Raw genomic sequence first — 27,095 nt, 5'->3', positions numbered from 1 at the left:
TGCACTTGAGAAGAATATGTATTCTATTGCTTTTGGATAAAATGTTCTATATACCTCTCACAAGTTCATCTGTTATAACATCTTAGTTTTCTTATTGACTTTCTGTCTGGATGATTTATCTGTTGAGGTGAGTAGGGTATTAAATTCTCTGTTACTATTGTATTGGTGTCTACTTCTCCCTTTAGGTGTGTTAATATTTGCTTTATATATTTAGGTGTCCCTATTTGGGTGCATAAACATTTATAAATGTTATTTAATAAACATCACTTTACAGGTAAGAACACACAGAGACTAAAAGTGAAAGGATGGAAAAAGACATTCCATGCAAATAAAAAACAAAAGAAAGCTGAAGCAGCTCTATTTTTGCCACACAAAGTAGACTTTAAAACAAAGAATAGTATTATTCGTATGTAATATTTTTTGTTTTGCTTTGCTTTATTTATTTCCCTGGGAATTTAATCCTTCCCCTCTGCCTGGCATTTTTAGTGACAAGCTGGCCATTAATATTTCCATTACAATTAAATCGAGCTGGGATAGGATCACAGCTTTAATTAGATCGAGTTCACCTTTAATGAGCCTAACCCCCAACCTCCTTCACCACCACTGCCTTTTAGAACTTATCAATATTTGAGGTAGGAAGGGGTTGGGCTATAGCTTCAGTATTTTTGGTTTATTTTTGTATGAAAAATCTAGACTATTATAAAGGATGTGGTACCATACAATTTGTCTCTGCTTTATAGTCCTTTCTTAGTTCTACTTTCTCAGCAAAATTCTGGAAGGGTGTTTTATTAAGCTCAATCATAACATAATTACATTATATATTACATATTATATACATAATTTATGTAACTTATTTCTCCTTTTAGGTCTATATATATAACTTATACAATTACATATAATAATATTAATCATATATTAGAATATAATTATTACATAATTATATATTATTATATAATTACAATTATATAATATTAGTCATTACCATTTATTAAGTTCCTATCATGTCAACACATTTTTCCTATTCCCTATGCCTACTACCTTCTTACTAATAATGCTAACTTATTCTTCAAATGTGTCTCAGCTTGGTTGTCAGTTTCTTCGGAAAGTCTTCCCTACTCTTAGAGGGGATTAGATGCCCTTACTGCTCTCCCAGTTCCCCCTATTTCCAGTTCCCCCTATTTTCTCTATTGAAACACTTATCACACTATATTTGGATTGTCTGTTTTATTGTTGATCTCCCAACCAGGGAAGAGATTAATTGCTTTGTTGCTCTTTATATTGCAAGTGTTCAGAATAATGCCTGGCACATAGTAGGTATTCAATAAATATTTTTTGAATAAACAATTTATTAATGCTAGGCACTTTGTGTTATGTAATGTAGAAACAGCATCATAATACATATGATACAGGCCATTATTTACAAAACATACTCACAGAACTTTTAATTGCTCTTTTCAAAGCATGTTTTTACACTGCTAAGATTTGCTGAGGTTTTTTTTCTTTCTTTCTTTTCTTTTCTCTGAGAAAAAGACCCTTTTGCTGTAATTCAGATAATTACCCTGAAACTTATAACTCAAGTCCTTTAGTTATCGACTCAGGTCCTCTGGTTATTGATTAAAGATCACTGAAGCTTAGCATTATCGGTCCATTTAATGCAGGACAGGGCAAATTTCCCTGAGTTGGGGGTAGACCAAGCCCAGCACCAAGAGAAAAGGGTCCTTTGGCAGAGAGTGTAAAAAGAATTCAACACACATGCCAAAGTTAGAGTCAAAAGGAAAGTTTATTAGAAAAGAGACAACATTCCACAGACAGAATGTAGTCTCCTGTATTGCTGCAGATCAGGTTTCTGAGATAAGAGGTATGAGACTCAGACAGTTGGAAGAAAATGCGGGGAGCCGTAGGCAACTAGCAAGATAGCTCTTTATTCCATCCAGCAAGAGCATGGCCCACCTCACACGTCTCTCCTGTCCTCCAGTGGGGCAGATGGCTCCCTTACCTGAGAATCCTGTCGTGACTATGCCAAGTGTGTTGCTACAGGTTTGAGGTTCTGAGATAAGGGATATGAGACTGGGGCAGTTGGAAGAAAATGAAAGGGGCTGTAGGCAACTGCAACATAGCTCTTGATTCCAGCAGGGGCACAGGCTGCCTCACAGGACAGCACTTCCCCGGTACATGACACACCCCCGCTATGGCAGCGGCGCCTCTTATACACTGGTTAACCAGTTAAACAGTTATCTGGCACACTGCCAGATAATGGGAGCCTGTGCACATATACTGGACACAAGGTTACAGAAGGATGCTGAGTTTTCTTCCACTGGTAAGTTAGCTATGGGTGTGGGACGGAGCCCGATTTCTGTTATCTTACTTTCTCTGCACACTCCTCAGTGGCAGAGAGTGAGAGGGACAGGAGAGAGATAGAATAAAGGCACTGAGATGGACCCTGAGTGTTCAGGGAATTCAGTTTATATGTCATTCTTTAGTTCCCATTTCCTTTGATATGGACATACAGTGAGGAAGGGAAAGAGTATATAGTGTGAAAAGGTAAGAGTATGTAGAGTGCAGGGCCCTTAGAGTCTGGGAGGGGAGGCCAAAGGTCTTTTATTTTCCTCTTTAAGAAATATATTAATCAAGCCTGTTTCCCTTTACTCACTTAATAAGCAAATCAATAATAGAAATTAATAGATATATGATTTAAGTAACAAGTTTGTATTTTTTCCTTATCTAGGGACTGAGGTGGCACTTCAGCAGGAAACCCAAGACCTCACCCTGACTGAGGCAGAAAGGGAAAGAGCTCCATGAAACCCCAGTAGACAGAGACTACAAACCTCTTCAGCAGGAAGCAGATACAGAAGAGACCTCTCGTCCCTTAATATCCATACTAATAATAAGGGGGTTCATGGCTCTTAGAAAAGAGTTAGGCAGAAAAGTTAGTTAGTTAGGGATTTTGGGTGTGCCTGCAAAAACACTGAAGTCATTCTATCTGAGAAGGGGTCTGCCTTAATCTGCTCACAATTAAGCAAGCCATAAGGTATTTTTAGGCTAAAAGTAACTTCAACAAAGAAACAAGCAAGCAGAGAATTAGATACCAGTTTAAGCCGGTCACTCACATCTGCACAATGAAGACCATAATAACCTCAAACTCACCTGAGCCTCATTATACTATCATTATAATATAATGCATATACCCAGAAATTCATTAATATTATTATAACACACTGAATTCTGGGAACAGACATGTGCAGAAAGTAAATGATGAGTTACTGAGTCCCATCCATTTTAGGTATCTATTAAGGAAGCCCATGCCTCTAAGAAAAGTAACCATGCACAGTAAGTAGGGATAAAAACCCCAAAGGCTTTGTTTCTGGGCCCTTGAGCTACACTTCTCTTGTTCAGGCCCACTTCCATGGAAGTGTACTGTTGCTTTACTCTCTTTTCCAGTAAAGCTATTCTTTCTGCTGCTGTGCTTTGGTGTCTTGCTCAATTCTTTGTCTGAGACACCAAGAGCCTAGACAACATGTTGGGAGATAAATAGATAGATACCCAACTCTCCAGTAACACATAGACTAATATTTTCCATATCCGTTAGCTCACATTCACTTCCTTTTGTCATGCAGCTAAAAAGGAACAAGAATTTTCAAGTAAAACCGACTCTGCTAGAAGGGTGCTAGACCCTGGAAGAAAATGGCTTGGCACTACTTATGGATCTTGCTCCTTTGCCTGCAAACCTGTGAGTTCTGACTCTTGTCAATCCCCTCCTAGTTTTCTATTAAGTTTGGAAATTGTCCTTAAGGGAGACATTGAAATGCCCTTTTGATCTGTTTTAACAGAAATGCCTTCGGTATCAAAAGGAATCCAATTGTCTGAGGAGAGACTTAAGATCCAGATTTGTTTTTTAGCTTTAGAGTTTATATTTTTAAATTTTGTGTATGTTCAGTTCTCTGAACAACTGAGACAAACCCTTCTGCTCAGGAGTCATCATTTAGTAGACCTACTCAGAAAGTACAAAAAAGAATAAATAATCCAAAACCTTGAATAACTTAAAAACAATTTTTTAGTATAAAATATATATAACATAATACTTAATATTTTAATATTAATATTTTAATTTGACAAATATATAGTGGCATGTATCCAGCATTATGGTGTTATACAGAAGAGTTTCACTACCCTAAAAATATTCTGTGCTCTGCTTATTCATCCTCCACGCTCACCCCACCACCACCATTACTTCTGGAAACCACTGATCTTTTTACTATATCCATGGTTTTTGCCTTTTTCAGACTGACATTTAGCTGAAATCGTACAGTACATATAGCCCTTTCAGTTTGGCTTCTTCCAGTTAGTAATATGCATTGAAGTTATCTCCATGTCCTTTCATAGTTTGATAGCTATCTGTAGAACTCAGAACTTTTAAGAGTCATTTTTAGTTTTAAAAGAATTGCCTAACTATTTACCTTCCCATCGGCAATGTATGGCTGATCCAGTTTCTCCACATTCTTGCCAACTTTTAGTGTTATTTTATTTTGGTCATTCTGATTGGTATGTAGTAATATCTCATCTTGGTTTTAATTTGAATTTCTCTAAAGCTAATGTGAAGTACTTTTAAAGGGTAAAATATTAGAACTAGCATCACTGGGAGATGTGTGTGGTTTGTTACGCAATGCCATTCCAAGTGTTTCTGTGCCCTGGCTGCATTGGGATCAGAATCAGCATCACCTGGGAACTAGTTGGAAATGCAAATTCTTAGATCCCATCCCTTACTTTTGGTGGCAAAGCCCAGAAACTGTATTAATGTTCTCTCTGGAATATTACTATGTGTGCTCAGGTTTGAGAAACACTAATATAGAACTACTCTTTCCAATATGGTAACTACTAGCCACATATGGCTCTTGAGTATTTCAGATGTGGTGAGTTCAAATTAAGATGTACTTTAAGTGTAAAATACACACCATGTTTCAAAGTCTTTACACACAAAAAGAACATAAAATACCTCATTAATAATTTTTATATTGGTTACAGATTAAGATAACATTTTGGCTAGATTCAAGTAAATAAAATACATCATTGAAATTTATATCACCTGTTTATTTTTATTATTTTAATATGGCTATTAGAAAATTTTAAATTATATAAGTGATTCACTTTTTCTTTCTATTGGGCAGCACTAATTTCTAGTATAGAAAGTATTTGAGCCATGTCTCAAGGATTTTACTATCCATCTGCCCCTCAGCACAAAAACTACAGATATGTGACTAATCCATGTTGTGATAGATACAATTCAGGTGCATAGTTAATCCACTAAAATACAAGTTCCATAAAGGCAGGGCCTTTGTATATGAAGTTCATCAGTGTATCCCCAGCACTTACATTGTCAGGCACGTAGTGGAAGCTCTAGAAGTGTTTGTGAATGAAAGAATGAATGAATCACAATATTCCCAGGTCCTACCCAGTGCCTGACAATTGTAAGTGCTCAATTAATATAGCCTGATTGAATCATGTAGTATCTGGAATCAAGTAGTATCTGGATGCAAGGCATAGTGGAAAGAGCGTTAATGCTGAAATGAGATGAGACCTCTTGCCAGTTTGTGACCTTGAGCAAATTGTTTACCCTCTCTGGACCTAAATTTCCTCATCTATAAAATGTAGATTATAATAGGTGGAATTAATAGTGTTAGTTGAAATCCCAATACGGTGCATACCTTAAAGTAGACGCTCAATAACTAGTAGTCATTATTAATTTTTTAACCCTTATCTCCCTCTGAATAAAGTGTGAATGACAAAGTCAAAGAACATGTGTGGACTTCTTAGAAAATATTTGACTCATTTGAGAAATTTGGTTGAGAAAATAAAGAGGGCATTCAATTTTAAGATGTCTGTTTTCATCCCTTTACACATTTAGTTTTACCCACTCAATCTTTGGGAGTGTTGTATTATCTGCAATCGGGGCAGACCACTGTAAAGTCTTAGAGAAAGCTGTATTGCCCATACAACAAAATCTGTACTGTTTGGGTAGTTAGCTGAGAAGATAAAGAGAAGAGAACTGCATTTATTGAACACCATGTATGTGTCTGGCATTCTACCACCTAATTTTCGAAAATATGTAAAGATTATACGTATTTAGGCAATATACTTAGAAACAGAGCTAAAGATAAAACAGTGAAAGGCAACTCTCCATTCTCAGGGTTGGTCACTATTGTCAGTTCATTTTGTCTCATTCATAGATAATTAACATACACACAATTGTAGACAGATGATGGATGGATGGATGATAGACAAATCAATAGATAGATAGATAGATAGATAGATAGATAGATATTAGATATATAATAGCTCATTTAATTCTCACAACAACTCTAGCAGGAGAACACTGTTAGCCTCATGTTGTTGAAATTGAAAGAACTAAAGCTCAATGAAACTGTATACCTTCTCCACCATTCCATAGAAAGTAGTGGAGTGTGGATTCTGAACCAGGTCTCCAGTGGCTTCCATACTCTTTGGCTTGAGAAGATGAAATCCTCTCTGCCACAACTCTGACTTCTGCCCAGCAGCTTTGAACAGGTAATATCTCTGTTCCTGCTGAGTAAAATGAGATGGGATCCTATTCTTCACTTCTATTAGTCACCTTGACATTCCCTCTAAAGCTTTCTAAAATAAGTAGATACCAAGCAGAGATTTAAACATTCTTGCAAATCAAGTTTCTAAAAACAAACAAACAAACAAACAATCAAACAAACAAACCCCACAAACACAGAGACACACACACAATTTGGTTCATTTTGCCCTATATATATTCATATATCTTATTGTTATAGCTGATCAAGTTCTTTTCTACAAACTTATTTAGTTTTCTTGCCAAATTATCCCTAATTCTAATCTGGAATAGGTAGATCCCTCTAAGAGATTCTTAGGACTAGAGTTTCTGGTTAAGTTAGAATTGAAAACCTTTATAGCTTTTTACTTCTCATGTTCTCCTCCTTTACAAGTACAGGCAAATGATTTCTATATTTACACCTCTGAATATATTACCTTTATAAACTTCAAGTTAATTAGAAAGTTAAATGCCAGGTCCTTCTGACTCTTCAATTCCCTTCCTCATACAGCTATAGTAAAAGGAACAAACCCCATCACAGCAGCTTTGACAAGAATGAACTAAATTTAGGAATTCTGAATGTAGTCATTTTCTTATCTCCTGGTAAAAGAAAAGATCTTCCCTTTCCTTCTGCCAGCTCCAGATCTAGCTATTAGCTCAACTTAAATATAACTGTTTTTTTTCTAACCCTTTTCTAGCCTACGACTTTTACAGTTTATCTTTGATTGCTTTAGTGAAAATATTTTTCAAAGTGAACTTTCTAAGAGGTTTTAACGTTTCACCATGAGCACTCAAAACAAAACAAAACAAAACAAAACAAAAAGGTTAAAGAAAACACACATACACCAGAAAACAAAGCCAAAAACTTTTTAAAATATTGTCTCGTTCAGGGGTGTGCTGAAATATGTTCAACTGGTTCTTGATGGTGTGTTTGTGTGTGCATATACATTATATACATAATAATTTTTATTGACATAATGGATGTATGGCATACTTTTATAATAGTCAATAGAAGTCTTTTTTGAGCTTTAAACAAACTTTTATTACACAAAGGCCATCACATAATTGAATATTTTTCTACTTTGTACGTAATTATTCTTACTCTCCAGAAAAAGGCTGCTTCTTAACTTCTCATCAGGTGATGGCAAGCACTAAAATCCTAATTTTAACAGAATACTAGTAAAAACGTCTTAATGAGTTAAGGTAAAAGCAGTGCATTGGCACATGGCTCTTGCACTTGTGCATTAGGAATATACAAATGCATTTTTACTCGAAAATACAAACTAAATTATTTGTAGGCATGGACACTGATAGCAATAAACCATTATAAGTCATCAACTGAAACCAGTAACTGATAGTTACAGTGATTTTCTTAAACACTTTCTTCAGCCATTTCCTTCAACTGACTTCTCTAAAGACGTAGATGAGAAGCACTGCCTTGAGCTTCCTGTCACAGTTCTGATGAATAACAGTAAAGCACTATTCTAAGAATTAGAACATGTCACTTCCCATACCACCACCTATTCCACCCATCCCCAGGTGCTCTGCACATTCAGAGAAATTTGTCTAGTAACAAACTACAGAAATGATCCCTGAAAGTATGGTTTTCACAGTAGTCTTTATTGTAAATTCAATGTAGCCAAGTGTTCTCACAGAATGCTTTCATTGACTTTTGCTAAACATTTACATCCCTATCCAACCTATAGTTGCAGTTGATGAATGAACCAACATGAATATTGTTTGATATTTTTATTTAAGTTAGCTAATAAGAAAAAAATGATTCACTAAAGACACATTAGAACTTCACTTGTTTGCCAATGATGTGAGCAACTTTTTTGCTGATTTGGAGAGTGGTTTTCAAATACTAGAAGAATATTTCCTAGTCTGTTTTTTTGTTTTGTTTTGTTTTTGGGGGGGTTGTTTTTTTTATATTATTATTGTTATTTATGATTTTGCTATTCACAATGTAATGGCTATGAACAGGATGCACTTTTAAGTTTAATCTGCTTTTGTAACCTTTCCTCTCCTGTTTTCTTAAGTCTAGAGAGATAATCAACAAGGCAGTAAATCAAGCCTCAGTTTGTAGCATTTGACAATTCCTGTGGTGTAAATACTCCCACTATAGCTGATTCCTTAAAATTAACTTTATTGAGGTAACATTGGTTAATAACATTATATAAATTTCACTTATATATCTTTATAATACAACATCTTTATACATTATTGCATGCCAAAATCTAGTTTCCTTCTGTTATGTATTTAAACCCCTTTACTTTCTTAATACCCTTTTCCCCTCTGGTAACTTCCATTCTGTTTTCTGTGTCTATGAGTTTGTTTCTGTTTCTGACAGTTTATTTGTTACTTTTTGTTTTATATTCTACATATGAGTGAAGTTATATGGCTTTTGTCCTTTTCAGTCTGACTTATTTCACTTAGCATTATATCTTCAAGATCCATCCATGCTGTTACAAGTGGCTGATTTTAAGACATGCAGACTTAGAAAGACTTTGTACATTATTACAAAGAACAGATACATAAATGAAAATAACTTCTAGAGCATAGGTGATGGTGAATTGTCAAAAAAATTAGAAAGTAATGAGTTTTGGGAATTTATTAGCTTTGTTTTTCATATAGTTTATTTTACTGTAAGTTTTTACACTTTGATTTTTCACAATGGCTGCATTAACAAACATCTTGAAAATGTTTTGAAAATTTAACATTTGGCTCTCACAAACTGGTATAGGCGAGCCCTAGCATACCACTAGCTAATGTTTTCCCCTCATAGGTAGGCTTGGAAAGCCGAAAATTACTCAGAGTTTCATGACATCTGTGAATAGTACCTGTAATGTCACACTGACATGCTCTGTGGAAAAAGAAGAAAAGAATGTAATATACAGTTGGAGTACCCTGAGAGAAGAAGGCAGTGTCCTTCAAATATTCCAGACTCCTGACAACCAAGAGCTGACTTACACATGTACAGCCTGGAACCCTGTCAGCAACAATTCTGACTCCATCTCTGCCCAGCAGCTCTGTGCAGGTATCTAGCTCTGTTCATCTTTCCTGGAATCTCATAAATTACTCTGAATAGCTATAATGAATGTGGACCTCATTCTTCATAGTAATATGCCTCCCTTATGCCAGGCCTGGTCCCCAGGAGTATCTCGTCCTAGAAAACCCTGGAAATGAATCCAAAGCCTCCTAAGAGATGTCCTGGGTGGGTTTTTTTTTTTCACGGTGTTCTGAGGTAACCCCCACTTGGTTCCTTGATTCAGTTTCTTATCCTGACACTAGCAGTAAGTACAGTTTCCCTTGAAGATTTGACACTCCCTTGGAAGACACCCAGTTTTGATAGTGCTCCTTGAATATGGACAAGCTTACCCAGGATCTTGAACCTATTTCCTGAGTTGTCTCACTGCATCTTCTATTTCCAGATATTGCACTGGGCCTCCAAACTTACCACACTGGGTTGCTGAGTGGGCTAGCTGTGGTCTCTCTGTTTACAATCATTCTGCCTTCGGTGCTTTTGTTTCTTTTGTGCAAGAGAGAACAAGGTAGGATTTTCCCAAAGTGGAAATGCACCTTCCTTCTTCCTGGGACTGAAGTCATTTATCCAAGTTGATATAGAGAGGTCCTTTGTTCCAAGGAATCAACATATCTATAATCCCTACTCCACCACTTCACACTCTTCCAGAATGATGACCCTGAGAACTATTTGACATCATCCTGAATGGTCTTCAAAATCTGTTTACGGAATCGCTAGTATCTGATGGGCCCAGAGCTTGGGTTCAAGTTTAGCACTGCCATTAACAAGCTGTGCTTCATTAGACATATGTCTTTACCTCTCTGGCTCAATGTTCTCACATGTGAAATAAGGTTTGGACTAGAGGGCCTTCAGGGTCACTTTCAATTCCATAGTATTTGACTATGACTTTTGGAGTCATTGAGAGACGTGTACTAATTTTGTATTTCATGGTTAGCACTAGATCCTTCTGGATCCTTCTGTACTTGTGCCATTCTCAATTCAGAAAATCTGATCTTAGCACCCAGGGGGATCATTACACCATCTTATTTCTCCTAACCTCATGTTCAACTAGCTGAAAAACCAAGACCCTCACATGAAAAGACCAGTTGCCATGCAAAACAGTCAATGCTAAGTGCCAGAGACACTAAGAATATCCTGGGTGGAATTGGGGAGAGTCTCTTTAGCCTAATGTGGACTGTAGAGTAGAAAAGAAGCCCCACTGAGCTCTGGGTATGGCTTGACCTGGGTGCCTCCCATACCACATGCAATCTTTAGAAAAGGGAGAGATATTCCAAACATCCATCTCGAGAGGATAGGAACCATTTAACCTCTTATGGCTTCATTTCTTCATCTTAAAAAGAAAATGTTAGACTAGATCATCTCTAAAACTTCATTCGCCTTTTGCATACTGTGGCTTTATGTTTGTGATATAGATGCTGTCTCAAAGAAAACAATATACACATATGGAATGGCTTAAAGAGACATCCAGCCAGAAGAGTCCCGAATCTATGATGAAATCTCCCCATTCAAGGTGAGCTGATCCCGCTCGTGAATGCCCACCAGCACCCCTAGGACAACGAGTAATGAACAGCAGGCCTTTGATTCCTGTGTCTTGCCCACAGCCAAGATGCTAGAGGTCCAACCAGAAAATACCATATCAGGAAAATGATGCCACGATTCTCTCTGTGAGGTCAAGAATGTGGCCAATTTTCACTCCATGTCCAAGGCTGAGGCCCTAAGCTTCCATGCGGGGGCCCGGCTCAGGGTTAGATGAGAAGCATGACTAAGAGTGAAGCTCTCTGTGCAGAAGACAAACAACAAAGGAGTTCCTTATGTGAGGTGAAGGCTGTTCTGTGGCACCGGCCAGTAAACAGGTTGCTAAGGGGGCTTCAAGGGCACAGAAATGAGAAAGGGGCCCTTGAACTTGGCTTTCTGGTCTGACTACAGCAGCAGCTTACTTTCCTCAGATTCAGAGTCACTCTGTACCACATCCTTTCCTCCCACTAGCCTTTTATGTGCTTGCTCTTTTTTAACCTCCACCTTGAATCAGAATTCTACCTGGTATCACTTTCCTCCTTCAGGGGACCTCTACCAGCCTGGTCCCCTGAAGTCTACAAGAAGTGAAGGTGGAAACAGGTCTGCTTGGTAAATCTAGCATTGTGCTTGGGCTTATAAGGCAGCTTGGTGCACAGAAACACAAAAAGCTATAAAATTCTGACTGAGCAAAACTCAGTCTCAACTATGCAGAACTCCCCTTCTTGGCTCCGGAGATTTTTGCCCACCCCACTCCCACCTCTCTCTTATCCTCTCCAAACCTGGATGGAAGCAGAGCTGAATCCTGGAGAGAAGTCTACCTTGTAAAAATGGGACCAGGAAAGGGTGATGGGCAAGGGCAGAAGTAGGAAGGGGGGCTTATAACATTTTGCCTGGGCTTTCTCACTGAGGGGAAGATGGGTGTTTTACAGGTGCACCCCATGAAGGAGAAGCCAGTAAACACGATTTATTCCATAGTGCAGTACTCTTGTAAGGTAAATACTTTCTGATTTTTTTAATCCATGTTGTCCTATCTGTTCCAGTCATTCTGCTGTACCCTGTTCATCTAATGAGGGGCCAGCTGGTTACTTTGGGACTCTAGACGTTTCAGGATCTACTGCTAAGGGCTTTGGTCTGTAGGTACTTCCACACACATACAGAGCCCTGTTCCTTAGGTCCATGGCCATGTATGGCTAGCCTGCCTGAGGTGCTCATCCCACCCTTTAAGTGCAGGAGTCCCTAAGCCCCTAAACTGTAGTGTGGAAACTCCAGCCTCAGCAACACACTAGCTCGCAGTGTGAAAATAAGAAAGCAATGGCTCCTTATGAGCAGACACAGGCCCACACCAGGTATACAGACTGGCAAGTAAAACACAGGCTGAACTTCGGTTCCTGTTTGCTCCCTCAGCTGACCTTTATGGTATGCAACCTGCACAAACATTTGTAGTGGTCTAGTGATACTCACACATCCCTGTGCTTTAGCGTACTACTCTGGAATGTGCAGGGAGATGGTAAGCCCTGTCTTTTAACTGGAGTTTCAGTGCGAGGTAATCTGATGATGGGTTGTCACTGTCTGAGGGTCCTCATTTCTGCTATAGTCAGAAGGACAGCTTTGGGATCTCTAATATTTATGCCAGAATCTGAAAGAGAGTGGGAGGAAACAGAGGAGATAAAGTTGGAAAGGACTAGAGTTGAGGAATTAATCAGGGCACTTGGGACTGAGACACCCCAGAGTTAATCCTCTGAACAAGTTGAATGACAATTGTTAACTGGCCAGTACATAATTTAAAACTTAAGACTCCTCAAGCCAGTAAGAAGGTTATCTGCAGTACTCTAAGTAACTAAAGCACATGAGATGGTAGTGGAGGTGACCGTCACTGTGTATAAACAAAGGTACAATTATTAGGGTACAGAAAGAACCGAAGTTCAACTAGGAACAAGGAGGGCAGATAGCTTAAGCCCAGATGTTGCCTCAAGCAAAATCAATGCAAGCACACTTATTCCCTCCTGTTTTTCTCTGGACAAAGAAGTTTATGATCCTAGGGCTCCCAGGGGGTAGCTGAAGCAGAAATGAGGGACTCAGCAAAAGGCAAGCCCCTGCTACCCCCAGATATCCCCAGCACCAGGGAAATCTAAGACATCTCCCTGTGCCATTTGCACAACTCTCCTGGGTACCTCATGGAATTCCCCAGCATCACCTTTCAGTTAATATGTCCTCCATCTCCCTCTTGAACACAGATGGAAAAAACCAGCACTCTGGACAGCAAACCTCCAGGGACTTCAAGCTATGAATTTGTGATCTAGACTGCCAGACAACAGCATTCTCTCCATGGAAACTGGAGTACAACCAAAGTTAATGGCAGATGCCCCAGACCCAGATTTTATTTGTCCAGATCTTACCTGAAGAGTGCAAATCACCACATCCCAACATGTATGCCCTCTGCTGCTGGGCATAGCTTGTGACTGTATAGATAGTTGGACATGTACCCTTTCTGAAATGACTGCCTTTTGGAAAAATGATAAAGCAGGTCCCCTAACACAGTGTTTCCCAATATTCTTCACATCACAGCACATGTAGAAAGTATTTTCATGGCACAATGGGGTAAATAACCAATATTGCTCATGTCCAGAGGCCTAATGTGGCTAGAGGCTTCTCATGACTACAGGGGATGACTCTTCTCAGCAATTCCATACATAAAAGAGGATCAGTATTTTGCACACCTATAACATGCCATGGCACATCATCTAAAATGATCTTCTCACATTCAATATATCTAAGGAGACCTGGTTTTTGGCTTTCACCAGTCCATACAGCACCTTGGACAAATTAGGTAAAGGCACCCTTTCCCTGAGGCAGATGTAGCCCCTCACCCAAGAGCATGGTTTGGCAAGTAGAGTGTGGGCTGCATTTCAGCCTCCATTTGCCCCTTTTCCCAAACACCTTCAGTCAGGGTACAACTGACTGGACTAGTGCAACCACACATGACTGTGTGGCATGGGAAGTCATCAGAGTTGTGGCTCTCAGCGGTGCAGACACACTCTCCAAATGATGGAAAATGGTCTTTTTGTAGAGACTAGACTACTGGAGCATTTTTTCTCAGGCTCTACTTCAGAAGCCTCATAAAATTTTCTTTCTGGCCAAGCTTTCCTTCTGTATTACTCTGTGATGGTTAATTTTTTGTGTCAACTTAATGGGCCATGGAGAGTCCAGATATTTGGTTAAACATTACTCAGGGTATGTCTGTGAGGGTGTTTGTGGATGAGATTAATATTTGAATTGGTAGACTAAGTAAAGCAGATCAATCTCCTTACTGGGCGGATATCACCAAACTCACTGAAAGCCTGAATAAAACAAAAAGGCGAGTAAGAAAGAATCATTCTCTCTCTCCCTCCCTCCCTTCCTCCCTCTCTCCCTCCCTCCCTTTCTCCCTCCCTCCCTCTCTCCCCTCTGCCTCTTTCTGCATGTCTTTGAGCTGGGACATCAATCTTCTCCTGCCTTCAGACTTGGACTTGGACTGGAACTTAACTTATACCATCAGCACTTCTGGCTCTTAAGCCTTGGGAATCAGACTGGAATTACATACCATCATTTCTCCAGCTTGCCAACTCCAGATCTTGAGATTTCTCCATTTCTGTAACCACATGAGCCAATTCCTTATTATATTTCCTATTGGTTCTGTTTCTCTGCAGAAGCAGGCTAATACACACTCCAAGCAGCTTCAGGAACAAGAAGCCATGCCCAGTACCCCATTCTCTAAAAGGAATTGATGAGCTACATTTCTGGTGCTTTTAGAGAACTGAATATAACCCAACAATCAAAACAAGAGACCATGATAGAAGTGAAGTGTTTCTCCAGAAGGAACTTGGGAGATGATGTTATAGATGGTGAAATTGGGCTCAACTCATTTCTTAAGCTGCTCAAAGAGTTGTGGAGTTTAAGCTGAGATTAGGTGACCACCTCCCTCCCCTGCCCAGCTAAGTAGAATATTCAAGTATTTGAAAAATTGCTTCCCTTATGTGTTAGCAAATATAACCAGCTACATTCTAAATCCCCACAAACATCCTACTCTGGACAGGAGAAATAAACTGCACTTTGGCAGAGGAAGGGTGTTAGTCCCCATGAATGAGTTCATAGAACCATCTAGCCCTGACCACCATTAGCACTGTGTTAGGGCTACAAGACCCCCTAAGTATGAAATGAATATAATGTCTGTCTTGTGCTAGCTGAGGAACCAGTTCCAGCACAGACACTACATGAACCAACATGCCGCTAGGAGTGGCACAAGCTGACACAGTCAAAACCTTATCGGGGAATGAGGCTAAAGCTGGGCTTTGTAGGATGGATAGAATTTGGTAAAGAATGAAGACAGGGCATCCACATGAGGAAAGCATGAACAAAAACAACAACAACAACAATAACAAAGAGGCTTGGATCCATGTGGTGTTTTTGGGGTACCTGCCTAGATACACCATGCATATTCACAGTCCCTTGTCTATGTGTGGCATAGCACCTCAGCAAGAATGTGTGCTCCTATTCTCCCCTATCCATTTGCATATTCTTCAATGCCCAGCTCAAATGTTACCTCCTTTATGAAGTTTTTCCTGGTCTCATCACTCAAATTAATTCTGGCTCTTTTTGCACTTCTTTTTTCTCTTGTTGGTCCTTCAATCTCTATAACTCATTTCATTCTGCCTTATAGTATAGACAATTATTTGTTTCCCTTTACGTTGTACATTACTAAAAGGCAAGACCTGTGACTTCGTGATTGTGAAGAGGTAATCATAACAGGTAATAGCTCTATTCACCTCTGCCTCCACCGGTAGCCAATACAGTGCCTTGTACCCTAATTGTGAGCAATAAATGCTCACAAGAGAATTGAAAGTGACAAGCCAACTCATATAGAAGGTACATATTAGAAATATCAATAGATCAAAGGCAATAAATACAGTGGCAAACATTAAATATCAGGATGCCAACAGCAGAAGCTACTCCCGGTATAAGGACATACTGGAGAGAGAAGACTTTCAGAGTTAAACCAACCAAGAAATCAACTGAAGCAAAGAACCAGGTGTAAGAAGATAAAAGGCAGCCACCATAGGGAAGCATGCAAAGGAATAAATAAAGAGACTTGGTGATAAAAGATTGAGAAATTCCAAAATGACACTAAACAAGCAAGCTGAGTTTCTCCTAAAATAAAAACCTTTAAGTGAGTTAAGGGATTCCTATTGAACATTCTCTTTCTCTAAACTGTCCCTGTCTCCTCCTGGTGTGGTCACTCAAATTCCTAGTCTCCTAATGCTCCAGTGAAAAGTGTGTATGTTGCGGGGAGAGAAAGAAAGAAAGAGGAGAGAGGAAAGAATCAGAAGCAAGCATTTCTTAGGAATTCAAGGAATTCTTAAAGTGGCCTTCAGGACTCAAAACTGCCATGTTATTATTATTATTTTTTTACATTCTTGTCTCTTACTTTTTCTTTATAAAATTTTCTGATTTATGAAAATGTAAGCTACTCATCCCATTCCCCAGGGCTCAGATTTTCCTTCTGTAAAATGAATGTGATCTTATTTTTCCCTTCACAGCTTTCCAGATGAACTAGATTGTGACCAACAGGTCTATAAAATCAAAATATTCTTTCAATGGAACAGGATCTTGAATCAGACCAAAGATGTGTCAGTTTTGTCTAAATGTGCTTGAAGCTAAAATTTCTGGAGCAGGGCTCTCTAGTGGAAAGTGATGGTAAGCCAGGACAGTCCCTCTGCAAGTCAATGTGGGCTTTACAGGGTAAATGAGAAATGTTGCAGCTTATGCTTCTCAAAAAAAGAAATGAAGCTGATTTTTAAAAAAATCTACAGAACACTCTAAACTACTTGGCTGGGTTACCTCTGGAAATTGGACATGGGAAAGAAGGAGCCTGACTGGTACAGGCTGTGTTAACACAGAATAGTTCTTAGGTTCTGCCAGGAGAAAAGAAATGGCTGGGCTATATTTTTTCCTAGATCCAGTGCTTTTCTTCTGTTTCACTTTTCCATGAATTTCTCTTGGTTTGCATGATTTTCCCAAGGATAATCAGTGACGGTCTCTATGAGATGTAACATGAAGCTTGAAGAAGAAAGCCCTAGAAAGAAGTGTAAGGAGGGTCAGAAATGTGGGCTCTGATGCTGGAGTGCCTGGGTTTGAAACCTGGTTTCTTAATTATGTGACCTTTGCTAAGTTTATTTTAACTTCTCCTTGCCCAGTTTGCCCAGCTGCAAAATAGGGATAATAATAGTTCTTTGTAAGGATTAAGTAAGGTGTTACATGCCTGCATGTGGAAAAGCCCTGGATCATTGTATTAGCTGTTCTTACAGGCCTGATATCTTCATAAGATACTAAAGAAAACTTACAAAATAAGGCTTTTAAAACAGATATGTATCTGATATTATGCTAAATTAATGTTGCCTATTAAACTTTTAACTCTCAATCCCCCTAATTCAATGTCTGTTTCTTACCACACTACAATCTAATTATCTACTCTATCTGTTTCCCCAGCTAGACTGAGATAGGAAAGTTGGGCATTTAAGTCATATTTTTGCTATCCATTTCCCTCTAGATAAAAGCTTTGTTTTATTAATCTTTGTACTCATAGCACCCCATCACAAAAGCCAATGCCTCACAGAGCTTAATAAATATTCATTGAATAAGAACTAAACTCAAGGACCTTGGACTTAAAGAGGATTTTATGAATTTAACCTCAAAAGCAAGGGAAGTAAAAGCAAAAATAAATGAATGGAACTACATCAAATTAAAAAGCTCTACTCAGGAAAAGAAATCATCAACGAGGTAAAGAAACAACCATCCGAATGGGAAAATATATTTGCAAGCAATGCCTCTGATAAGGGCCTAATATCCAAAATATAAAAAGAACTCATATGACTCAATAACAACATAAGAACAAATGATCCAATCAAAAAATGGTCAAGAGCACCTGAACAGACACTTCTCCCTAGAGGACAAGCAAGTGGCCAACAAATATATGAAAAGATGCTCAACATCACTAGCTATTAGGGAAATGCAAAGCAAAACCACAATGAGATACAATCTCATACCTGTTAGAATAGCTATAATCAACAGAACAAGTAATAACAAATGTTGGAGAGGGTGTGGAGAAAAAGGAACCCTCATACACTGCTGGTGGGACTGCAAATTGATACAGCCACTATGGAAAACAGTATGTAGGTTCCTCAAAAAACTAAAAATTGATATATCATATGACCCAGCAATCCCTCTACCGGATATTTACCCCAAAGACTTGAAAACCCATATCCGAAAATATATTTGCACACCGATGTTCATAGCAGCATTGTTCACAGTGGCCAGGACATGGAAGCAACAGAAGTATCTTACAATAGAAGATTGGCTAAAGAAGCTGTGGTACATATACACAATGGAGTATTACTCAGCCATAAGAAGAGATGAAATACTGCCATTTGTGACATGAGCGGACCTCAAGATAATCATGCTAAGTGAAATAAGCCAGACAGAAAAAGTCGAAAATCACATGATATCACTTATATGTGCAATATAAACCTAAAAGCAACAAATGAACATGACAAACAAAGAGAGACTAATGGACATAGACAATAGACTAGTGGTTACCAGAGGGTAAGGGAGGAGGGGAGATGCAAATGGAATAAAGGGGGTCAAATATAGAGGGTGAAGTGGAGGGTGAGGGAGTCAAATATGTGGTAGTTGAAGGAAACTGGACTTTGGGTGGTAATCATACAATAGAATACATAGATGTCAATTTATAATGAATACCTGAAAATTATATAATTATATTAACCAATGTTATCCCAATAAACTTAATAATAAATAAATTAATAAATTAATTAGTTAGTTAAGTTGTTGAACTGAACTTTGATTGTGACCCAGACATAGAAGAGAGGAGTCCTAGAAACTCTGGATCTAGGGAATTGGAGAGTTGAAATTGTCTGGTCATTCACAGAGCCACCTAGTGGAAAGGAAGAAAAGTACCTGGCTTTTCAATGAGAATGAGGCTGTGGTTCCCTCAGAATTATGGGTGATGGGCCTCAGTATGTTTTTTGTAAAACCCTAAAGAAGTGACTTGCTAAGAGGTGTGTGAAATAGCAAACGGAAGCATTAGATCTGAAACCACTTCCTTTACTCCTTGCTTATCAAAGAAGCACCAGATCTTCTGTTTTGAGCAACTCTTTGCAAAGTGCTTGGGCTCTCAGTTCCCCTGACAACATCTCTTTGTCCTTTTCTTGAGCTGAAATTGAACCACCACTCTGAAGAATTCCAGAGCCTCTGAGTAGAAACTGTAAAAGCAGATACTGAAACTACTTGAGAAGATAAAAACAATTTTGGTGGTGTTTTTCCAGTACACTCTGGGGTTCTGGAACATTTTGTTTAATTTAATCTGTACATTAGCCCTAGGACTCTTTCTCTGACTGAAATACCCAACTCCCACCCTTTCCCTCACTACCTCCAATACAGAACTTCACCTATTAATGGCCACTCATCCCTCAGGGCACAGCTCAAATGTCCCTTCCATATTTTCTCTCATTGTACTACCTCTTTCCTTCATAGCAGTCTTCAAATTTTGTTTTAAAATATTTCTCCTGTGATTATTTAATTAGTGTTTCTTTTTGACCACTAGACTATGAGTTCCATCAGGATACAGACCATGTGTGGTTTGGCTCACCATTAGTATCCAGAGTGCCTGACTCTGTGCAAGTTACAGAAGGAGTCACCAATGTATAATATTTTGATTAATTAGTGAAGATGTAAGCATTTGTGCAGACTTTAACTACTTACCTGGAATGTGACAACACTTTGGCACATATTTCAGTGCCAAAGCTACTTACTCCTAAGTATATCTCCTTTAAGTTTTCAAACTTTGGATAAAAATACAGTAGAAAAATATTGATTTCATTTCCCGTGCAGAAAATATAGTTAAAAATTAGAAACCACAGAAAAGAGTTAACATTGTAAGTCTAAGATTGCTGTCCTTTGAAGTTGTGCTTATAAGGTTGGCTCTAGGCTGGTGTCTAGACACCTGAATTTTGGGAGAGTTAGACCATTTCCAGATAAGAATAGTTCATTGAGCTTAAACTCTTTGTACAAACATTTCAGTTTGTGCTGAATCGCTGCTTTTCTTCTGGGATTCTGGAATTTTGATATATAATATATGCAGTAACCTATGTTACTGACTTAATAAAAATTCTGGAATCCTAGGCTCAGGCAAGCTTCCTTAGCAGACATTTCACGTGCCTTGTCATGGCACATTGCTAGAGGAATTAAGGACATCCTGTGCGACTCCACTGGGAGAAGACTCTTGGAAGCTCATATCTAGTTTCTTCTGGATACCATTCCATGTACCAGTCTCTTTTGCTGAGTTTGTTTTGTATCTATTCACTGTAATGAATCATAGCTAATCATTGAACCTGACAGTGGTCTTTAAAACCCATAAAATGCTTCCTGAATGTTATAACAAACTACCTAACTTATCTTCTTTCATCCACCTGTAGCTACAGGAGTCTAACCTGCCATCATCTCTTACATGGACAGTAGCACTTCACTTTCTCCAGTCACACTTGCCCCAGTCTAATCCATTCTCTCTACACCACAGCCAGAGTAATCTTTCCAAAACACAAATATGATAATGCTATTTGGTGGCAGAAAAAACAATGTCTTGCATAAGGTGAAAGTTTATAACTAGAAAAACTTCAGTCAGAGAAAAAAAAATGGAAAAGGTATTCAATGACCTAGTTTCTAAAAATATACAAAACCTCGGTAGTATCATGCACTAGTTCTACCACATTCAGTGAAAGAATAATTCCTATCTAATTTTAACTCTTCCAAAGCATAGAAAACAGGAAATTTCAAAATTTATTGAGCACTATTAATATAACACTGATTCCAAACTAGGTAAGGATGATTCCCCTCAAAAAATACATAGACCAGGATTAGAAAACTGCAACCTGTGAACAAATCCTGTCTGCCAAGAGTTTCTATGTGGCTCATGGGCTAAAAATAGTTATTACAACTTTAAAAGGTTAAAAAATAGTCCAAAGAAGAATATTTGGTGACAGGGAAAATTATATGAAATTCAAATTTCGATATTCATAAACAAAATTTTACTGAAACATATCCAATACTCATTCATTCATGTACTGACTCTGGCTACTTTCACACCCCAACAGCAAATTTGAGTAGTTACAATGGAAACTATATGGCCTACGAAGTCTAAAATATTCACTATTTTAACCTTTACAGAAAAGATTGTCAACTCCTGACAGATCAAACCACTTAAAAATATAAATGTTAAAAACTTAATTTAAATTTTAGCAAATTGAACCAAGCAATGCATTGAAAGCAAAAAATGTAATTACCTATGGTGTATACCCAGAATACAAGGATTATTTATCTTTAAGAAGTCTTCTATTGTAACTTATTGTTTAAACACATTTAAGATTAAAAACAAAAACAAAAAAACAATAATCTTGACAGATTCCAAAAAGTACATTTGAGAAAATTCAATACCCAAAACAAATTAGAAAAAAAAATTAGCAAGCTAAAACTAGGTCGATGTTTGATCAGAAAAACTGAAATCATGTTAAATACTACAATTTCAACAAACTAAATATAAGAAAATGAAGACAAATATGATAGAAATTATTTGAGGAGTAAAACAGAGAAGATGAGATTACCGAGCAATTTATAATTCCAGGAAGTTGTTACCACTCCTAGGAAAATTTGAAACCCATAATGCCACATTGCAGTATTCCAGGGGTTTATACTCCCACTAAAACAATGAGATTTTGGGAGCCTAAAGCTACTCACTATTGCAGATGCTACCATGGGCGCCACACTGCCAAGACTTCTGGAATGACTCCTGGAACTGCATTACTAGACAAGGAACCCTGAAGCTGCACTCATTTCTCACTATTGCTACCACTGCTAGAGACATTATCAGAAACCAAGTTGAAAAACAAAACAAAATGAAACATTTTTCTTCCCTTCCTCTCACCTTTCAGTCTTTTACCAAGTATCACTCATTGGTAAAACTACAAAACAATATCTTTTATGAATATGGATGCAAAATTCCTCAACAAAATACTAAAAAACCAAATTCAGCAGCATTTTTAAATGATTATACAACATGACCAACTGGATTTATTCCTGGAATGAAAGGATGGTTCCACATACAAAAAACAATTAATGTAATAGAACACTTTGATAGAATAAAGAGGAAAAACACATCATCTTAACTGATGCAGAAAAAACATTTGATGAAGTTTAACAGCTGTCATGATTAAAAACAGTAAAAAAAATTAGGAATACAGAAAAATTACCTCAACATAATAAAAGCCATAGATTCATCTGCTAGGATTGCCATAACGTGGGAGGCTTAAGCAACAGAAATTTATTTTCTCACAATTTTGGAGGCTGTAAGTCTGGGACCAAGGTGTCCACAAGGTTGGTTTCATTCTGAGGCCTCTCTCTTTGGCTTGTAGGTAGCTATCTTCTTCCTGTGTCTTCACATGGTCTTCTCTGTGTGTGTGTCTGTGTTCTAATTTCGTCTTCTTATAAGGACACCAGCCATATTGGATTAGGGCCTGCCTATATGACCATATCTTAACATAATCAACTCCTTAATGAACTTATCATTTTTTAAACTACAAATCATTTATTTTATTTTTTAAAAATTTTTGCTGGTGAATAAGCAAATCATAATATATCTATACAACAAATTACCTTAGCAATAAAAAAGAACTACTTACATATGTAATAATATGGATGAATCTCAAAAGCATTATACAATGTGAAAGAAACCAGATGCAATATAATTCCATGTATAAGATATTCTAGAAAAGGATAAACTATGATGTAAGAAAGCAAATCAGTAGTTCCCAGAGGCTTGGAGGAGAAAGCAGACTGCAAATTGGCAAGGACGACGTTTTTGAAGAAACAGAAATTCTATATCATGTTTGCCAATAAATAACTATACATTTGTCAAACTCATAAAATTATACAATTTAAATTGGTGAATCGTACTGGATATAAACTATATACCTCAAAAAGGCTGACTTTTTTTTTGATAAAAGGATCATTTATGAGTTCTATCTGAAGAAACTGTTAAATTGTCTGACTTTCTTTAAAAAATGCAAATTTTAGTGCACTAAACTTTTAAAATATTGCAGTTCTTTAAAAATAATAGACATTCAAGATTACCATAAGCTTTTTGTGAATAAATTCGGTATAAATAGCCTTCAACATAGTTCTAAAATGAGAATCTATTGTTCTTTTTTTTATGTTGTACAATTCAATGAGTTATTTTCAATTATAGTTGGCACACAATAATATATTAGTTTCAGTTGTACAGCATAGTGATTAGAGATCTACATAACTCATGAAGGGATCACTCCACTAAATCTAGTATCCCTCTTACCCCATACATATTTATCAAAACTATTTTCCTTACACTATGTTTTATATCTCCATGTCTATTTCATAACTATCCATGTGTACTTCATAACCCTTTTGTCCATTTTCACCATCCTACCCAACCCCCAACCATATGGTAGTCCTCAAAATATTCTCTGTATCTATGAGTTTATTTCCACTTTTGTTGTTGTTGTTTACTTTGTTCTTTAGATTCTACATGTATGTGAAATCATGCGATATTTGTCTTTCTTCACCTGACTTATTTCATTCAGTGCAATACTCTCTAGGTCCATCAAGGCAATTTCTTTTCTATCCTCTTCCTTTTAGTCTGTATGTGTCTTTCAATCTGAAGTGAGTGAGTCTCTTGTAGACAGCATATATAGGGATCTTATTTTCTTATCCATTCAGCCACACTATCTTTTGGTTGGAGCACTTCATTCTTTTCCATTTGAGATAACTTCTGATAGGAATGTAGCTATTACCATTCTTTATTCATGTTTTTGATACATGTTTTTTCTTCTTAAAGAAATCCCTCCAATATTTCCTGTAATACTGGCATGGTATTGATAAATTCCTTTAGCTTATTTTTGTCTAGGAAGCTCTTTATCTGTTCCTCAACCCTAAATGATAGCTTTGCTAGATAAAGAATTCTTGGTTGTAGATTATGGCTTTTCATCATGTTGAATATTTTGTGCCAAGCCCTTGTGTCCTGCAAAGTTTCTTTTGAGAAATCAACTGCCAATCAGTGCTTCCTTGTAGGTAACTAGCTGCTTTTCTCTTGCTGCTTTTAAGAGTCTTTCTTTGTATTTAACCTTTGGCATTTTAATTATGATGTGTATTGGTGTGGGCCTCTTTGGTTTCCTCTTTCTTGGGACTCTGAGCTTCCTGGGGTTGTATGTCTATTTCCTTCATGAGGTTAGGAAAGTTTCCATCATTATTTATTCAAATAGCTCTTTGACATCTCATTTTCCTTCAGGTACTCCTATGACACAGATATTTTTACATTTAATAGCGTCTCATAGGCTCCTTAAATTATTATTATAGTCTTGGCTTCTTTTTTCTTGCCATTCTGATTGAGTGTCCTGGCAGAGTGAGAGATGACCCCAGTTCTCTCCCCTTGAAACAATAATAAGTTGAACATCTAAAACTCAACAACAACAACAAAACACCCAAACTGCACACCAGCACATCTGAGCATGAGATCTACACATAAGAGCTACGACAGGTCAGAACCCCGGGTGTTAGGCGGTGGACTTGGAGAAATAAAGAAGTGGCCTCTCGCAGCCATTGGAGCCCCTTGCAAGAGGAGGGGGAGGGGTGAAGGAGCAGCATGCCTGGCAGTGCCAGAACTTCTAGCAGCCAGCAGCAGGGTCCAGTCATCAGGGCAGAAAGCAGGGAAATGGGACAGGACCACAGAGAAACAAAGTTAATTTTTACCGGCCCCAGTTGCAAAACCTAGGCTAAGCCACAGTCCCCAACTCCCAATCAGGAGGGTGCTTCCTCCCATATTCTCCGAGTCAGATCACCACAGAGCCCCAGGGGAATCTGTGCAAATGCCACCGAAACTGTTGTTAACACTGACAGGGACTGAAACTGAGAGTACCAAGTGTGATTAAATATCTACAAGAAAATGAAAAAGACATTTAGGCTTTATGTAAAGCAAGGATCCAAGACACCACCTACTGGAAACCAAAAGAAAAGCAGCTTCTTTGCCGCAAGCTAAAGAGATACCTTTATATAATAAATCTTCTTTTTGGAAAAATAACAGGATACACTTCCATTAATGCCCAAGCACAGAAATAGTCCATTAAACACCATGAACAATCAATGTGACAAGGCATCTCAGAAAGAAAGAAAAATTTCTAGAAAATAAGCTTACAGACATAGAAATATGTGGCTTAAATGACAGAGAATTCAAAATGATGCTTCTGAAAAAACTCAATGAGATCCAGCACAACTCAAATCAACAATTACAGGAATTGAAAAAGTAACTATATGAGCAGAGCAAGGAGATCGAAACCCTCAAAAGGAACCAATAGAATTTCTGGAAATGAACACACTACAAGAGTTGAAAATAAAATAGCAGGCTTGGGAAATAGAGTCGACCAAATGGAGGAAAGGAGCAGTAATATCGAAGACAGAAATCTAGAAAGAAATCAGGAGGAAGAATAGAGAAACCAAAGAATGAAAAATAATGAAAGAGAAATTCAAGAACTAGCTGATACCATCAGGAGAGGAACATAAAAATAATGGGCATTACCAAAGGTGAGGAAAAGGAACAGGGGTTAGAAAGCATTTTCAAACAAACAATGGACAAGAATCTCCCAAATCTAAGGAATGAGCTGGAGCTTGGAATTCAAGAAATCAACAGAACACCAATTATCTCGTCTCGAAAAGGCCTTCACCAAAACACATTGCACTAAAGTTATCAAAAATCAACAACAAAGACAGAATTCTCAGAGCAGCCAGGGGAAAAAAGAAAGTAACACATAAAGGAAAATCCATTAGATTATCATCGGACTTCTCAGTGCAAACCTCACAAGCGAGAAAGGAATGGAATCAAATATTGAAACTATTAAGTGAAAGGAACTCCCAGCCTAGAATAATGTATCCAGCTAAGCTCTCCTTTAGATATGAGGGAGAAATTAAGACCTTTTCAGACATACAAAAATCAAGGGAATTCTTCACTATAAGGCCTGTGCTATAGGAAATACTGAAAGCTGTCAGCTTATCTAAGACAAAATAATAAAACAAAAAAAAATACATAATTAGGAGTAAAGTGACTATCAGGCAAATAGAAGCAGAGGATTGCAACTCTTATTAAGAACAGGGCATTATAAGCTTAAATAATAAGAAGAGAATTGCTATAGCAAAATAGTAATGAATGTTCAGCATACGTAGGGACAAATTGAAATAACAATTACTGAAAAGTGGAGGATACAAAGATCCAAATTCGCAAAAGGGAAAGGAGATAAGGCACATGCAGAAGAAAATGGACAGATATATATATAACTATCCTCTACATATTCAGAATGGTAACCACACCCCAAAGATTCGGAACTGAAGTATATAATATAAAACAAGAAGAACCAGAAGCAAAACCAACAAAAGCCAACCAAAATAAAGAAAGCAGAAACACAAGGACAAGGAAGTAATGGAAACACTGAGCTACCAGAAAGCAAAAGATAAAATGGCTATAAGAAGACATCATATTTCAATAATCACCCTAAATGTAAATGGACTTCACTCACAAATAAAAAGGCACAGAGTTGCAGAATGGATCAAAAACAAAACCCAACTACATGCTGCCTTCAGGAGACACATCTCAGCTCCAAAGACAAATATAGACTCAAAGTGAAAGGGTGGAAAATGATATTTCAAGCAAATGGCATTCAGAGAAAAGTGAGAGTAGCAATACTAATATCAGATGAAATAGACTTCACAATAAAAAAAGATAAAGAAAGATACTGAGGGAACACCATAATGATAAAGGGAATTATGTAC

At 37.7% G+C, this 27,095-nt stretch overlaps 1 protein-coding gene and 1 pseudogene across 1 annotated transcript; one reads left to right on the top strand and one right to left on the bottom strand.

Moving 5' to 3' along the window:
* Positions 1-3,362: 3,362 nt before the first annotated feature.
* CD84 (CD84 molecule) lies at positions 3,363-13,804 on the top strand. The gene is given in 6 exon segments (XM_016139612.2): positions 3,363-3,727; positions 9,375-9,626; positions 10,021-10,140; positions 11,045-11,142; positions 12,077-12,139; positions 13,382-13,804. Coding segments are annotated over 6 exon segments (645 nt in total). The 5' UTR covers positions 3,363-3,681; the 3' UTR covers positions 13,448-13,804.
* LOC118613208 lies at positions 8,075-8,197 on the bottom strand (annotated as a pseudogene).
* Positions 13,805-27,095: the final 13,291 nt, after the last annotated feature.

The sequence above is a fragment of the Rousettus aegyptiacus genome, unplaced genomic scaffold, assembly GCF_014176215.1.
Source record: "Rousettus aegyptiacus isolate mRouAeg1 unplaced genomic scaffold, mRouAeg1.p scaffold_m13_p_17, whole genome shotgun sequence".
NCBI lineage: Eukaryota > Metazoa > Chordata > Mammalia > Chiroptera > Pteropodidae > Rousettus > Rousettus aegyptiacus.
Note: the sequence above shows the minus strand (reverse complement) of the source record. Positions and strands in the feature narration are given on the sequence as shown.